The following is a 17,704-nucleotide window of genomic DNA, read 5'->3' on the forward strand; positions in this document are numbered from 1 at the left end:
CAGCGGCCAGCTGCTGCCTCCACTCTGCTGCTCCCGCAGCCGCCTCAGCCTGCTCGTCGCCGAGGCACCCCCTGCAGCCTCCTCCACTCTTGCTTAGCCACAGCAGCAGCCTTCACCCCGGCCGCAGCGAGGAGAAGGCCACAAAAGGGCGGCGCACCCCGTCTCTGCCCCTAAACCTGCCAAATGTCAGGCCAAGCGGCGCAACCCGGAGATGGGCAACCCGGAGTTGGAGATGTCAGCTCATCAGGACCACTCCTTCCCCCGGAGGAGGGCCGGTGGAGAATCCTTTGTTCTCGTTTTCTTTCTGTTCTGCCACTGGCCCCTCGACACATACCATTTCTTCGGTTTGCTTTCAAGGGGCAGGTATTTCAGTACAAGTTTCTTCCATTCGGGTTGGCCCTGTCTCCCCGTGTCTTTACGAATGGGAGGGAGCCCTGGCTCCTCTCAGGGAACGAGGTGTTTGTACCCTCAACTACCTCAACGGGTGGCTTATTCTACCTCACTCTCGTGTGCTGTTGTGCGAGCACAGGGATCTGGTCTGGTCACAGGGAATAGACTCGGTCGCCATGTTTGCGCAGCTTACGGACGAATGCGCGCAGTCACTGCTGAATTGCCTGAGACAATTCGAGGGCAAGAGAACGGTTCCACTGAAACGGTTTCAGAGGCTCCTGGGGCATATCGCATCCACAGCGGCAGTCATACCACTCGGGTTACTCCATATGAGACCGCTTCAGCACTGGCTTCACGGCCGAGTCCCGAGATGGGCATGGCAACAGGGCACGCTCCGAGTGACCGTCACTCCGGCCTGCCTCCGAACCTTCACCCCGTGGTTGGACCTCTTGTTTCTACGGGCTAGCGTACCCCTAGAACCTGTGTCCAGACATGTTGTAGTGTCAACAGATGCCTCTGCCACGGGCTGGGGTGCCATGTGCAACGGACATGCTGCGTCGGGCTCCTGGACAGGACCCTAACTTCAGTGGCATGTCAATTGCCTCGTGTTGCTTGCAGTACGGCTTGCTCTGCACCGCTTCAGGGCCCTGCTGAAGGACAAGCACATTCTGGTCCGTACGAACAACACTGCGACCGTAGCGTACATCAACAGTCAAGGCGCAACTCGCTTGTCATCTCCTGTTGTGGAGTCAGAAGCATCTGAGGTCGCTTCGTGCCATTCACATCCTGGGCAGGCTCAATCGTGCAGCCAACAAGCTCTCACAGCACCATTCTCATCCCGGGGAATGGAGACTCCACCCCCAGTCAGTTCAGCTGATTTGGGAACGCTTCGGAGACGCTCAGGTAGACCTGTTTGCCTCTCCAGAAAATTCCTACTGCCAGTTGTTTTACTCCCTGAACGAGGGCAGCCTTGGCACGGACGCTCTTGCACACAGCTGGCCGCTGGGCCTGTGCAAGTATGCGTTTCCCCCAGTGAGCCTTCTGGCACCGACATTGTTTAAGATCAGGGAGGACGAGGAGCAGGTCCTTATGGTTGCATGTTTTTGGCCCAGCCGGACCGGTTTCCCCGAACTTGTACTCCTCGCGAAAGCCCCTCCCTGGCCAATTCCTTGGAGGAAAGACCTTTTTTCTCAGAGACGGGGCACCCACGTCCCGATCTTTGGAACCTACATCTGTGGGTTCTGGATGGGTCACGGAAAGTTTAGGTACCTTGCCACCCCAGGTGGTAGCTACCATCACTTCAGCTAGAGGCGTGTCCACCAGACACTGAAGGTCTATGTGGCCGCCATTTCGGCTCACCATGACCCTGTTGAAGGCAAGTCTCTTGGGAAGCATGATCTGATCATCAGGTTCCTGAGAGGGACCAGGAGGCTCAATCTGCCTCACCCTCAGCAAGTCCCCTCTTGGGACCTCACAGTGGTTCTATCGGCACTGCAGAGGGCTCCCTTTGAACCCTTGCTCTCAATAGAGCTAACGTTTCTATCATTGAAAACGTGCTTTCTGACGGCTTTGGCTTCGGTGAAGAGGGTCGGGGACCTGCAGGCATTGTCGGTTGACGAAGCGTGCCTGGAACTCTCACGTTATCTTGAGACCCCGGCCTGGGTACATGGCCAAAGTTCCCACCCCTCCTTTTATATGGAAGCATATGGGTAGCATTATTCAATTTGGAATGTAATATGCAATATGACAATGCAATATGTAAAATGGCAATGCATTTCTGTATTTACATTTACATTTTCCAATACATTTGTGCAACATATGGTGCAAAATGAAAATAAAAAATAAATTACATAATTTTCATTTGCCATTTCACACACTAGTTTTAATCTGTAAAATGAATACTAATTTTAACGCTTTATAAGTTGCAAAATTAAAATAAAAATGTATTTACAGAAATGATTAGATATGTATAACATGTTCAAGCAAAAACTGTGGCAAAATTATCATTCAAAGGCTATTTTTCTTAATTGCATTAACACTCACAGTCAAGACACTTACGATTGCATTTTCATTCAATGTCCTGCAATGAATGTAGCAAAATTCAATGTGCACATTGAAAATGCATTCCGAGCCGATCCATATCGGTATATATCTATGCGTGTACGTTTTGATCATTTCGGTTTATGGCTTCAATATTTCATTCACACTTGTGGGCGGAGCTGAAACGCTGCTTTCATCTGATTGGCCGAATCGCTCAACCTTTAGCTCGGTCTTTTCATTCTTTCAGGCAGAATAAGAGTCAGTACGAGTGCGGCACTGTAATGTCTGAAACCACCGCTCACTGTTAATTAGCATAATATTTTAATCAGATGTAGTTGGGCACATAATTTGTGCTGCTGAGACCTGCAAGAGACCCCGTTAAATTATTTCTAGGTTACTGTTTTGTATAAATATTGTCCCACTGATAAAAACCAGTGCAAATAGTTCTGTCTCCTTGGATAACAGTGAAGTGAAAATAAATATAGTTACATTTATGAAATAGAATTATACAGCAACGCGAGTCAGACGAGTCTGAAGATCTGAGCTGAATTTGGTGAAACATTAAAGTTCTAGTCTGTGTCAATTACTCTCATAATAAATAATAATAATAATGTTACCAGTATTTTTCGGACTATAAGTCGCACCTAAGTATAAGTTGCATCAGTCCAAAAATACGTCATGACGTATATAAGTCGCACTGGACTAAGTCGCATTTATTCAGAACCAAGAGAAAAGATTACTGTCTCCATCCGCGAGAGGGTGCTCTGGAGTAGACTACAGGAGAACTGAGCAGTATAGAGCGCCCTCTCGCGGCTGTAGACGGTAATGTTTTCTCTTGGTTCATGTCAAATGAATTTTGATAAATAAGTCTCACCTGACTGTAAGTCGCAGGACCAGCCAAACTATGAAAATAAGTGCGACTTATAGTCCGGAAAATACGGTAAATATATGTTGTCTTTCTCAAGCCCAACAAAGAAGACTGAAAAGAGAAACATCATTCAATTTAGTATGTAATACAACGAATATTACTAATTTATTTAAGAAATGTAACTATATTAATTTGCACAATTATTTATTAATGTCACACACACATACCTAGTGCCTTATGACTTAAAAGATGAGAGTGGTAAATGTTAGAGACATGGAACTGTTCAGTCTATTATTGATTTTTATTTCCACTTCACTTTTATCCAAAGAGACAGAACTATATGCACTGTATTTATCAGTATGGGACAATATTCATACAATACTACAACCTAGAAATAATTTGCAGGTCTCAGCAGCACGAATTATGTGCCCAGCTACATCTGATTCAAATATTATGCTAATTAACAGTGAGTGTAGTTTCACACATTACAGTGCTTCACTCGTACGGACTCTTATTCTGCCTGAAAGAATGAAGAGACCGAGCTGAAGGTTGAGCGATTCGGCCAATCAGATGAAAGCAGCGTTTCAGCTCCGCCCACAAGTGCGAATGAAATATTGAAGCCATAAACCGAAATGATCAAAACGTACACGCATAGATATATACCTATGACGTACACGGACCAACTGTCTTGTCCATGTTCTCTCACTTAAATCCTCTTGAGTCTCTTGATCGGCTCAGAATGCATTTTCAATGTGCACATTGAATTTTGCTACATTCATTGCGGGACATTGAATGAAAATGCAATCTTAAGTGTCTTAACTGTGAGTGTTAATGCAATTAAGAAAAATAGCATTTGAATGATAATTTTGCCACAGTTTTTGCTTGAACATTTTATACATATCTAATCATTTCTGTAATACATTTTCATTTTAATTTTGCAACTTATAAAGCATTAAAATTAGTATTCATTTTACAGATTAAAACTAGTGTGTGAAATGGCAAATGAAAATTATGTAATTTATTTTTTATTTTCATTTTGCAGCATATGTTGTTGTAAATACAGAAATGCATTGCCATTTTACATATTGCATTGTCATTTTGCATATTACATTCCAAATTGAATAATGCTACCCATATGCTTCCATACTTTTAGGGATCAGGTGGTGAACTTGCAAGCGCTGCCCCTGGAGGAGGCATACCCAGCCCTGGCGCTGCTCTGTCCAGTACGTGCGCTCCGAACTTACGTAGACAGAACTCAGTGCCTTAGGACCTCAGACCAGCACTTTGTTTGCTAGAGAGGCCATCAGAAGGGAAAGGCTGTCTCCAAGCAGAGGTTATCCCACTGGATAGTGGATGCTATTGTCCTGGCTTTTCAGGCTCAAGACCTGCCATATGCCCCCTAGGGGTGAGAGCTCACTCAACTAGGAGTATAGCTTCTTCCTGGGCGCTGGAGTATAGCTTCTTCCCTTTTATAAAAGTACTAAAAATCTATAGAATTTTAAATCGAGAAACACCTGGACTATTTATTTTCTTTATATCACCCAAGGACCTGAAATAAATGTCAAAATCCACTCAAATTACTATTCTAATTACTTTCTTACTTAATTTCATGCAATTTTATCCATGAAAGCAAAAAAGGTTGTCATACTTCAAAAACTAATATTACAAGCCTTCTGAAACCATACAAATGCTTTGTGCAAGGAAGAGATCAAACAAATGATGTTAATTAAGTTAAACCTGGTGCAACATGTCTTATATTTCAATGTATAACAGCATGTGTCATAAATGCTGAGCCGTGGTGCTCATGTGGATATTAAATGTTCAAATTCAGTTAAAACATTTCCTGAAACCCTGTCTGTTTCTTTTCCCCCATGATTCCTTCTCCCTGGTGTGTGTTTATCCAATAAAGAGAGTAACATTGTTTGGCCCGGAGTATTTTTTGTATGACATCCTAAAACGTAGATCAAACTGTGTGGGTTGTTAATTCGCTCTCCTGAGAGTTGTCTTCTTTTATCTCCACATGCTAGCTGCTAAAAACAGCAAGTGGCATGAGTCGTTTACCAGCACATGTATTTTTTGACGCATAACAAATGACCAGTGTCATAGTAGCTCATATGTGACGGACACATTTTGCATGAGTTTGGTGGGTCGTCTCCCCATGTCTCTGGGCTCTCCGTCTAATGATGATTTATAGGGCTCATCGCGCCCATGGCCTTGGCCATGCATCTGTCTCCCATCATTTATATTCACTCGTTGTTCCGCTAGGCTTTGCTTGCCTAGGCAGCCTAATTCCCCACACATACACACACCGACACTTTTACATTTACTGAAGTTTGTTTAATAGACTGCTTTACTTGAATGTCTCTGTACCTCTTATTTTGTTGCTCTCCCTTCTGCAGTGTTATTGTTGATTTATCTTAGCCATTGGGCATGGTGTACATTTAAGGAACAAACTTTACAGGGACATTAAAACAGAATTGCGAAAATTCGGAAGGAAAAGGTCACAATTACAAGATGTCAAATCAAAAATTTTAGTTTATTAAACAGTTCTGTGTTTATATCTGAGAGAAACAAAGTCTGAACTGTCAGATTAAAAAGTCACAATTACCTTTATACATTTTATTTATTCTGTGGTGGAAACAGGCTTCCATAAAAGTTATATGGGTTCCTTGTAAGAGGAATCAAATTCTGTGGTCTGAACTTTGCATATCAAATAGAAAAAATAAATACTAAACAACAGAAAATGTAATTTTAGTAGTAGTAGTAAAAATAAAGCTCCATTATAAAAAAAAAAAAAAAAAGCTTTTTGTTAATGTATTTGTGTTTTTTCTACAACAAAAGGATGAAAATGATTGTTTGTGATAATATCATATTACAGACATCACATTGTATCTTCTGTGTATTTTTTTACTGTATGTTACACAAAAGTGGGACATTAATGAGAAAAAAGGAAATCAGTCAATACAAATGGAATTACAGATAAACACAAAAGCATAAAAAAAACAAATAAAAAAGCCATAAAGTACTGCTTCTCATTTTACATAATAAAAGAAATTGTTTATTGTGTCTGTGCCTTGTGATATAAGGCATCTGAATCTTATCATGGATTTTACTTCTCAGACTATTTAAATGAGCACTGTGACACACACACACACACAGAGAGAGAGAGAGAGAGAGAGAGAGAGAGAGAGAGAGAGAGAGAGAGAGAAAGAGAGAGAGAGGTGCAGAGGACATACAGCAAAGAGATGAAAGGTTTAATTAACAAACAGCCAACTGTGTGTAAGTGAGAATTTACAAGCGAGGTGAATATTTGATGGGATGTGAGTCTGACAGTCACATGGATGGAGAGCCAGAAAGCCTTGTTCCAGCACAATGCAAACCTTCCTTATCAAAACACCACAGATGTGACAATAAACCAACGGAGAAGCCATGAGACAAAGGAGAGAGGAAGAGAGGGAGCAAGAAGGGGAGAAAAGAGAGTAAAAGGGTTTGTGGAGAGGGAGACACTTCATATCCATCTCATTACAGTAAATGAGAAACGCAAACAGCGAGTATGAGGCGGACAGAGCTAATGAGCCCAGAGTGCTGAGGTAATTACATTAGAGACGACATATCATCAACAACACTGACCTGATCCCAGCCCTCTTCACACACACACACACACACACACACATGCACGCAGAGTCTCGACACCTAATCTAGCAAACACACAATTAACATGCCACATGCTGTAAACACACACACAAAAACAGTGAAAAACGAGAGCTAAACAAATGAATCATTACTATAAGGAATGAAATGCAAGCATGATTCGAATTACTAGACTCATTTTGATTTATTTACCAATGAAAAACATGAACAAAACAAGTTATATAAAGATCTGGTTACATAAAAATCTCTAGATGGAAAACATCGACCTTACATCAAAGATTTCTTCATCACGAATCTTTCAGATCTATATTCCACAAGATAAGATGTTGCTCACTGAATAAGAAATGACACAAGGATGTCATGGTCTTTTTTAATATTGGTGTCATTCTGTGTCAACTCAACCAGGGTTCTGCGCCTCAAATTTTTGATTTTGCTAGCAAGACAGACATGTAGTAATGAAAGTCAAAATATGAAATGTCATATTTGAATATTGACTGAATAAGCCTCTATTTTGTAGAAGGGGGTAAAAATGGCGAGTTTCACCTTAGATTCAGAACCAGATTACAAGGGGGTAAAATTTACTTCAGAAAGATGGCAGTATCATAATGTTACTTTTACTCCGAGATTAGTAGGTTCCTCTTTAAATTAAATATTATACTTTTTTTGCACATTGTCCCACATTTGGTTTATGACCTCTGAAAATATGTACAATTTAACAATTTACTCCTCAAGTCGTATTTAAATTCCATTGAATTTTGAAAAGTGCTGTTTCCCCATTTTTGAATGGTCACCATTGGCACATAACGCAACAAAGATTGCTCAAGTCAACAGATTTTACTAACAGACCTACCAATCTCTGTGTAAAAGTAATATTATGATGCTCATGATTTTTATGGACAATTCATCCACATACTGTTAGTAGTACTGACTTGACAAATATCATCAATAAAGGATAATGTAGTGAAAATCTAGGCCTGGGGCTTCTGTTACATAATCTTCTCTCAACTGAACCACCAAACTTGTAATGTGAGCATAACTATCTTGCTTTTACAGCTCTAATGAACTTCAAGCAAATGCTCTTTTTGCCTTCGGTCAACCAGAAGATCCTTTAACCATCCCTGATCCAGTGGAGCATGTTCACATAATGAAACAAAATGAATTAGGCACCAATTATTTCTTGTGGAAAAGCTTGGAAAAATTATGAAAAATTAGGTAAAATATTACATTGTATAATACGTTTTATGGATTAGATAATATTTTGTAATTATTTCACAATATTTGTTATATGACATTACAACATTTAAATGTTTGTAACAAAGGAAAAAAAACTATTTTAGAAACTGTAACAAAATACATGTTTCATCATAAAAATGCTGTAAACTTTTGATCAATTCAAGAAGAGAGGGCTTTCGATAGATTTTTAGTTTCTTTTCTCTGCAATTCGCCCAGATTAATTGCTTTATTGACCACCGACCAATGCGACCAAAATTAATACTGAAACACAAAGAGCTATTCAGTAGCCAGATGTGCTCTATTGATCTTCATAACACCGTCACACACACACAGCAACACATGCACTACAACAGACAACCCTGGGAAAATGCCAAAGCCTGTCAGTGGATGTGACACGTACACACCAGCAGTCTCTCTCAGTTAGGGTGATCAGACGTGAGGGCATGGAAGGCTTCACACATGAAATCAACAGTTGTCTTCTCCGATTCTTGTCTAGATATCATATAAACAATGTCGTTCCAAGAGTGGATATGAATGCTGTCTATGACTATAAATGAATGCTATAAACAGCTGCTCGATGCTTACATTCACATCACATCCGAGCACTTGCCAGACGCTTTCGTACAAAGTGGTTTACAATGCATTCAAAATATACAACAAAATGTACTCTTGGAATCAAACCCATGGTATTAGTGTAGTAAACTGTGAATGCATAATCACTCAATTCCACATATACGCCCAAAAGAGGCTTATTCAGATTCACGAGAACAGCAGAACTAAAGATACACTTTACAAATACTAAAGGTTTGTAAAAATAGTTTATCTTACTGTGTAAAATAAGCATACAAACAAATTTACAGCTTGAAAAGACGACAGCTTCAAAGTCTGCCTCAGACTATCATAATACTAAGGTAATTTCAACCTTATATTTCATAATTGCGACCTTATTTCTCAAAAATTATGATTGAACAACTAAAGTCACATGGATTATTTTAATGATGTCTTTACTACCTTTCTGGGCCTTGAACGTGGTAGTTGCATTGTTGTCTATGGAGGGTCAGAAAGCTCTCAGATTTTATCAAAAATATTTTAATTTGTTTTCCGGAGATGAATGAAGGTCTTGTGGGTTTGGAACGACATGGGGGTGAGTAATTAATTGACAATTTTCAAAAACAATTGACAAAAAAAAAGGAACATGTGATGACTGGCGTAACGGCTGGTGAAAATTCGGCATTTCATCACAGAAATAAATTACAATTTAATATACAGTATATTCATACAGAAAAGAAAATTATCATTTTAAACTGCAATATTTTACAACTTTGAATATTTCACAATGTGATTGTTAATCTTATTTTAAACGTCATCTCATAATTACCTGTTTGCATAATGAAAGATATCTAGGTTTATAAAGGTCCAAAATTACTTAAAGTTCGGTTATACAATGACACAACACTGTGTGTACCTACTGAAATGGAAAAACAAATATGAATGTTCCTCTGACCTCAGTGGGCCTTGAAGCTTAACTGAGCAAACTGGGTTTCACAACCCAGAAAATGAAATCAAACAGTCTGTTTGGACAGAACATGGATCAGAACTTCATTATCCCATGGCTGAACCAAATCTCACAAGACACGCACAATAAAAACACCCAAGCCATGGTGTCTCGCTGGTGTGTGTGGCTTTGTATGAGAAATGAGTGTGTACGAAAGGGAGAGAAAGAGATTTGACGTGTATTTTCATCTCCACGCAACTAAAAATGTTTATTCAGCTGTTTAATGCATTATGGTACTTGGCTCTGATTAAAATGAGATTGTTCAAGCCCTAATTCTGTGCATACACCAACTAAAAGCCATTCAATTATGTGATAGTACAAAATTGTTGTGCTCTGCAGGGTGCTGTTCACATCTGTTCACTGGTGTTATTACAGCAGGCATTGGAAAATTCATTGAGAACTGACTGGAAAAACTTAAATGATCCTTTATTGTTAGGGTCTCCATTTATATAATCTAAATTCTCAAAACGTTAGAGGCCCTCCTGAGGCATGCAAATTAATAGTGGGTGCATATCCCAGTTCTTGGATTAAGGGAACAAAGCAGACTACAATGCGATTGAGCATGCAAGTCAAAAAGTGTATCATTTGAAACTGGAAATCAATGACAGATGTGACAATTTAAATCAAATCCGTCATCACAAAATGTTGCATGGCAGCTATACTGTGTTTTTACCTTTGGTCAGATAAATAATATAATAAACTATTGACTGATGCATTAAAGAGCACATATCATGCTACAATAGCATATGTGTATTTAGTTTTGTTTACATCAATGGTTCTCAACAAATTTGGCCCCAAAGTCTGCAGTCTGAAGTAAATGTGATAAAGTAAAAAAAACTTTAATTGCAAAAAAAAATTGTAAGCAACTTATAACAACAAAATTACATGTATCACAACCAGTGTAGTATGAACCAATTCTTTCTAGTAAAGAAAATAAAATAAAAAATACAGCGCAATGAGTGTAGACCAATTAATGAACAAATGTCACTTGTGAAACTGATTCTTTTTAGGGAATCAAAAGCATACAGCACAAGCAGTGTTGTCCTATTCACAAACAAATGACTTTTATGAACTAGTTACTTCTAGCGAATCGGAAACATACAGCGCAACTATTATAGTCCACTTGACAAACAAATGACTTTTTTTAGTGAAAACAAAAACAGCATAGTTTAGTAAAACAAATAGAGTACAACCAGTGTAGTCCAATTCACACACATGATTTTTATGAACTGGTTATTTTTAAAGAATCAAAAACATACCCCTCAACCATTGTAGTCTGATGATTCATGAACTGATGCTTTTTAAAGAAAGAAGAAAAAAAAAGCAAGCACAAGCAGTCTACTCATAGAACTCCCAAATGTTAATTAGATAGCAACTGAACTGCAATTTTTTTGTATCAAGTTACAAGGTTTGCTGTATAATTTACAGCTAGAGCTGAGAGTGAATTTAATTGAAACTGAAGAATTTTAAGTAAAATAAAAGAAGCAATAAAAATTGCATCATACACTAAACTTAAGAGTGAAGTTCATTCGTGAACTGACTTACATTTAGGAAAACGGAAGTGATTACATGCAAATGAAGACTCATTAGACCAGCATTGTAAAATAAAGACAACTCTTTAGAAAGACGGTAAAACATCAGAAAGCACTATGCTCTTGGAAAACATTCCACCCACAGGCAACAACAAAGACAGTCACGAAAATACAAGATGCAAGAAGGGCCCTAGATCACAGGGTGCATTAACAGCAGCTGTTGAAACACAAATATGAAACAAACAGTAGAACTTAAAGATCTTACAGAGCAACATATGCAGACAGAGAGACACTTCATAAAGTGAAAGAAATTCATAAAGAAAAGGAAACAGTTTTCATTTGAAATTAAGAATAATATAAGCCTGTCTTCTGATAAGGGTGCCAAATATACCATAAAGTTCGGTCAGAGCTGTATGACAAGAAAAAAAAAGTAAGAAATGACCTCAGATGAAGGAAGCTGTAGTTTTTTTTTTTAATTATGGAAATTGTTACTTTCTCACAATTTTTGACTAGCAGTTCTCCTTTAGCAGATGCTGATTAATTTAATCAAAAATAAATAGCTCTTTCTTCGGAGTGCAATTTCTCACAGCAAACCAAACAACAGACAAATTAGCCTTACAAATCCTATAAATCCTTATTAAGGAGATTCAGACTTTTAATACAAATTCCTGGGACACTGATTAAACACTATATTTATAATAATGTCATGGACAAAATAAAATTTTCAGTGGAGCATCTGCATTAGACCTAATCAGAATTGTTTTATCTGTTGACAGAACTAACTCTCTAAACGATCCCTATTTCCCACTGGAGATAAAATCTCGGATGAAGTCTCTAGAGAGGGCTTGACCAAAAGAAGAGATATTAATGGAAAAAATGCGCGGCGACAGCTGAGACACAGAGACAGCGCACTTTTCTAGTGGTTCATTTTCTTTCATTTTTTTAAGGAGGATTGCAACGTGGAACAATATCGCCACCTACTTGGAACATGAATGTACCCTCAATCCGTAGCATATCAGCAATCCAATAGCAGCTACGTGACTGCTATTGCAGAATTCTTAAAATATTAAATTATGTGCCTTAAAAATATAATTTAACATATATAATGAAATAAAAGAATCATTTGTTTTTTTAATCTAAAAATATTAATGTAAATTTTCGATTACTTCGTGGTGTTTTTTAAGTAACCAATTAATCTAAAAAATAATTTCATCAAAAAAGTAATTGACACGGAATTTAAAACATCTAACATAAAATTGCTTTCAACAAGGGGGTTTGGAAAGGGCATCAACAAAGTGTTGAATTTAAATAATCTAAGAAATTATTATTAATACATTAAAATAATCTAACTTTAACGTTACATCATTATATCATTATTATTATTATCATTGCTGAAAATACATCTAAATTAAGACAAAAAGGTTAAAAGTTCGGGTTAAGGGCGAGTATAGAGTACCTGTATTTTGAAGATTGATAAAAGTTTCAACAGGAAGTCACTTTACCGCAGCGAAATCCAAAGTGTTTGAACAGTTTCGTGCTTTTTATTTGTAGGGTACAGATTATTGACAGGAGTTTTGAATGGATCTGCCCTGTCCAGAGTGGGTTCGACATGTCGAGCAGAAATGGACGGAACTGAAAACTGAAGAAACTGAGCGCTTCTGCCTTCTGACAGATATAGATGCCATATTCAACGATGGGCTGTCATTAATATGGTCAGTTTGAAGCTGTTCATAAATGAATTTGAATTATGTTAGATAAAGTGATTAATAATAAACAACGTTTTTTCGTTGTGGCTGCACACGTTACTGTTACGTTAGTTATTCAGTTAAAGTTACGACAAAATGCTTAAACATTAGCTTTACGTTTCTTAAGTTTTGTCATTTGTCCATATCTCAGCCCAGAAGATCTCAACACTTTATCCAGAACCTCTGAGAAGTACTCCGTAAAAAAGTCTCCTGAGAGGGCATCCGAATTTAGACAACAGGGTAACCTCAGCTTCAAAGTCAAGGATTATACAACTGCAGCTCTGTATTATTCCAGGGTAAGAACGCGATCTAAACACGTGCTTCGTTTAATAATGCTTAAGAAATGTAATGTGTGTACAGAGTTTACCTTTTTTCGTCTTATTTTGGCGTGGGGTTAAAATATTTTCTCTTATTGCTGCTTAAACTGCGTGTTCATTTCCACAAAAAGTTTCCCCCTGCGCCATTGGTCTATTTCTGCAAGTAGCCAAGCAAGCATAGCACCAGTGTCTGAACCAATGACGTGAGTTTGGGGCGGGGTTATGTGCTTGTCTGACCAAAAACAGGTAGCGGGAGCAGTGAGAGGCTTGAGAATCTGCCTGTTCATTCTAAGTGCCCTAAGCATGTAAAATATTATTTGTTTAAAAAATCAGGTAATTAAAATTGTGAGTGATTTACATTGATTTTCATTGCTTTGGTAAACAGATCAGCACACTGACCTTAAAATATGTACGCTTTTTATAAATGTCAAAGTAATCATTCTGAAATCTGAATATAGATTTATATTCAGTCGATGGCGATGCAATCCATTTTTTTGGAATCTGTTGAATTGAGGCACAATGACATATTGTGAATAAAGTTAATCACTGTGGTTCAACTTGTTTGCTGGTTTGAGCTCAGTGTTTGTGTTACAATGATAGTGGTTTGGATTTCAAATGGTGGTCCTGTGAGCATAATATATTCCCCCCCTCTCTGTTTGATGTTTCAGGGTGTTTGCCATGCTGACAAGAATACAGAAGAGCTATCATTGTGCTATGCTAACCGTTCTGCTGCCCTCTTTTACCAAGGCCTCTACAGAGTAAGAGTGTCTTATGCATCCTTGTTTAATGCACACCTGACCTGACTAATCTATTGAAGTTTAAGTGATTATTTCCTTTTTTCCAGGAATGTCTTGAGGACATCCGGCGCTCTCTGGAGGCCGGTTACCCAAGCCATCTGCAGGATAAACTGAGAGTTAGACAGACCGCATGCCTGTACCAGCTTACAAAAATAGAAAAATCCAACCAGCCAACCACAAATCATCCAACATCACCATGGCAGAAAAGCAGAAACACTAAGACTTGTATTTCACCTGGTGTGTCTTTTTACTTCAGCCCAGAGAAAGGTCGCCACATATTAACAACGGAAAATAAACCAGCTGGTGAGGTCGTTCTGGAGGACGAGGCTTTCTGCTGCGTACTTATACCAGGAAAAAAACTCAATACAATTATCAATAAGGCAGAAAAGACATTTAATACTGAAGAGCGACACTGTCACCACTGCCTGAGCCAATCACTGAGCTTTGTGCCCTGTCCAAATTGTAGTTACGTTCGATATTGTGGAGAGAGCTGTCAAAAAGATGCTTGGGAGCGCTGGCACCAGTGGGAGTGCCCAATTGGAGCAGATCTGCTGGCCATTGGGGTTTTAGGTCATCTTGCACTAAGAGTGTCCCTGAAAGCAGGACAAAACCAGGTTAAAAGGGTGAAAAAAAGCACTTTACAAGAAGACCATGTGACATGTAGCTCTTATAAAAGTGATTTGCCAGTCAAGTTGAATCTTGGAGATCCCTGTAGAGAAAGTTCAGACCACACAGACTGCTATCATGGCAACTCGTACACCGGCATCTACAGCCTTTTACCACATGTGTCACATCACTCACCCTGCTCACGCTTTTTACTGGCAGTCACCATGGCGGTGCTTTATATGAGACTGCAACGTGGCCCCCCACCAGACTTGTGGGCATCTTGTAAGGATGAAGGAGAAAGTGGAACATGGCAGCCTGAGATGAGCATGCTGGGAGCCACCGCTCTGAGACACATGATGCAGCTCAGATGTAATGCTCAAGCAGTCACTGCTGTTATGGTCAAAGGTTCGACAGAACTCTCACGCTTAAACACAAACTGCAATTTAATACATTTCACCTTGGAATTTTAGTGATTGTTGATCATTTTTTCCTCAATTCTTACAGAAGAAAGTGGCATGGCTGTTCAGTCCAGTAGTGAAATCCGCATTGCTACAGCAATTTTTCCTGTTCTCAGCCTGCTTAACCACTCCTGCAGTCCGAACACAAGCATCTCTTTCAACACAGGCTGTCAAACTGATGTGCTCAGTCAGTTTGGATGTTCTGAAGGTCACACTGACCATCCCAAGACCTCTCAAAGTGGTGTGACAGTCACTGTACGTGCTTCAAAAGATTTTATTCCAGGAGAGGAGATTCTGCACTGTTATGGTATTATGTGATCTTGAAAAAATTCTGTTTTTGTTTGGTTGGGGAATCGTCTGGGAACATTTGAAATATATATATATTACAAAAATTATTATTATTATATTTATATATATATATGTTTTTTTTTTTGTTTTTTTTTAATGTCATTCTACACAGGTCCTCACTGTAGCAGAATGGAGGTGAAGGAGCGTCAGCACCTCCTGCTGGAGCAGTACTATTTCCTCTGTAACTGTCAAGCCTGTCAGAGAGACCTAACAGAAGGAGGCCAGAATGCAAAAGAAAACGCAGCACCAGGGCTGAAGTGTTTGAAATGTGGAAATTCTCTTCGGGTAAACAATCGCAGAAAAGCTCAAATTATCATTTAGTTGGTTCATTGTGTGCATCTTGATTTAATGCTGTATGTTTCAGTCCCATATGGATAAGTACATGTGCTCTGGGCCGTTGTGTGGTCATCAGATCTCCAGTGCTGATGTGCAAAACAAACTAAAGGGTTTACAGTGTCTCTTGGATGAAGCCTTTCATCTGATTGAGCGAGACAGATTTGGTACCTCCTCATTATTAATCACTTTCTGTTTTGTGTATGTACTAAATATCCATGAATATACAAAAAGTTTCAATGTTTTGCAGACGAGGCCCTAAAAATCCTAATATCAGATACTTCTCAGACAAATAGCATCCTAACAGAGACTCACCCTCTCCAAGGAGAGCTAGCAGATGCAACAGCTCGTGTGTATGCCACCAAAGGTCAGAATAACAGCCTGATATGTCACACTATCAGAAAAAAATAGCATCTATGACTATGTAAACTACATAAAATTTGTATAGCAGTGCTACATTGACTTTTGTATAATGTATTAAGTAACATCTAAATCCATGCAAGGAAAAGGTATAGTAAGATTATTATTTTTATTTCTCTAACAGGTGAATGGAAACTGGCTGCATCCAATCTAAAGCGTAGCATTGTTGCCATTCAGGCTCAATTTGGAGAGGACAGCATTGAGCTGGGACAACAGCTTTTTAAACTAGCACAGCTGCATTTTAATGGGTAAGAGCTCAATGTGTCAAACTTATACTTTGTTTTATGATCAAAAACAGTTCTTCTCACCCCAGCATCACTTTTACCTTTGACAGCGGAGACTGTGGGGAGGCTCTCTCTGTGATTCCCAGGGCCCATAAGCTCCTCTCTCTCCACTGTGGCCCTCACTGTGAAGAACTACAGGAACTGCAGGAAATGGAGTGCTGTCTGCAAGGACTGCTGTGAAATAACAGCTAAAAGCTGAATTGTAATTTAATCAAACGTTATAAATTCAACACCTGTTTTATAGATGTACTGTATGTGCAATAGTATTAAAAGTCATGAATTAACAATGTGATGTTGTAGTGGGCTCAGCTATTATTGCTTACTTAAAAAGTAAATTTGATCTTTAATAAGAAAATAAAAACTATACACAATACATATTTTTTATATAATTATAATTTATATAATATATTTATTTAATTAATTAAAAATAAATATTAAATAACAATAATACAATTTACAAAAGTAAAACTATAAATTAAAATATACAATTAAATTAATTAAAATAGTGTTGAACCCAATGAAAACATTGGCGTGGCAAGTAAAAATCATGAAGTAATATGTCATTATTATCTGTAGCACAAATGATACAGGGTAAATTTAAACATGCACTTGGATTTGAAGGTTGTTTAATACTGTTTATGCATCAGTGAATCAAGCCAGTGACTAAACGATCAACTTCACATTGTTTCTCTTAGTATCATGAAACAAATCTGTTATTTAAATTGTTTTAACTACAGAGAGCGATCAAAGAACGCTCCCTTTTTTTCGGAGCTGTCACACATCGCGAGTATATCTGCACTCTTGCCTAAACTGCCGTTACAATGAATGATGCTGTTATGCTGCACAACAAAGCTCTTACTGTATTCATGTGTTTGCTGTTAGTTGTGGTGAAAGCATTTTGTGAGAGAAAACGTGTTGCAATAATGACGAGATGACTGCATTCACGCTACAAGTAGACTCTGTCTACTCAATGCTCATCACTGACTGCAGCCTTTCATGTGATGGGAAAAGATCGAAAAAACAATTATATAATCAACACTACCACGATTCGTTAATCTCGACAGCTGTAATAGTATATATATATTTGAGAGGGGTTCCACATGTAATACGCATTTCGAATGCAAAGA

At 38.6% G+C, this 17,704-nt stretch overlaps 1 protein-coding gene and 1 long non-coding RNA gene across 2 annotated transcripts in view; one reads left to right on the plus strand and one right to left on the minus strand.

The window, feature by feature from the left end:
* The window catches only part of LOC132127481 (uncharacterized), a 26,785-nt gene extending 13,208 nt beyond the window's left edge, over positions 1 to 13,577 (minus strand). The window contains exon 1 of the long non-coding RNA XR_009427530.1: positions 13,382 to 13,577. This is a non-coding gene — a long non-coding RNA (uncharacterized LOC132127481). The remainder of the gene's footprint in view (positions 1 to 13,381) is intronic.
* On the plus strand, positions 12,729 to 16,869 carry LOC132127480 (SET and MYND domain-containing protein 4-like). Its single transcript, XM_059539380.1, has 10 exons — positions 12,729 to 12,981; positions 13,166 to 13,310; positions 14,000 to 14,089; positions 14,176 to 15,139; positions 15,239 to 15,499; positions 15,653 to 15,825; positions 15,905 to 16,040; positions 16,124 to 16,240; positions 16,418 to 16,541; positions 16,628 to 16,869. Exons 1-10 carry the CDS (start codon positions 12,848 to 12,850, stop codon positions 16,755 to 16,757), a joined length of 2,274 nt encoding a protein of 757 aa, XP_059395363.1. The 5' UTR covers positions 12,729 to 12,847; the 3' UTR covers positions 16,758 to 16,869.
* Positions 16,870 to 17,704: the final 835 nt, after the last annotated feature.

This window comes from Carassius carassius, chromosome 45, assembly GCF_963082965.1.
Source record: "Carassius carassius chromosome 45, fCarCar2.1, whole genome shotgun sequence".
Taxonomy (NCBI): Eukaryota; Metazoa; Chordata; class Actinopteri; order Cypriniformes; family Cyprinidae; genus Carassius; species Carassius carassius.

Bases quoted from the DNA above. Each gene is read 5' to 3' on its own strand.
- LOC132127480 (XM_059539380.1), top strand. From the start codon at position 12,848: ATGGATCTGCCCTGTCCAGAGTGGGTTCGACATGTCGAGCAGAAATGG. The intron at 13,311-13,999 runs GTAAGAACGCGA...TTGATGTTTCAG, and splicing joins CAGCTCTGTATTATTCCAGG to GGTGTTTGCCATGCTGACAA. The intron at 15,140-15,238 runs GTTCGACAGAAC...CAATTCTTACAG, and splicing joins CACTGCTGTTATGGTCAAAG to AAGAAAGTGGCATGGCTGTT.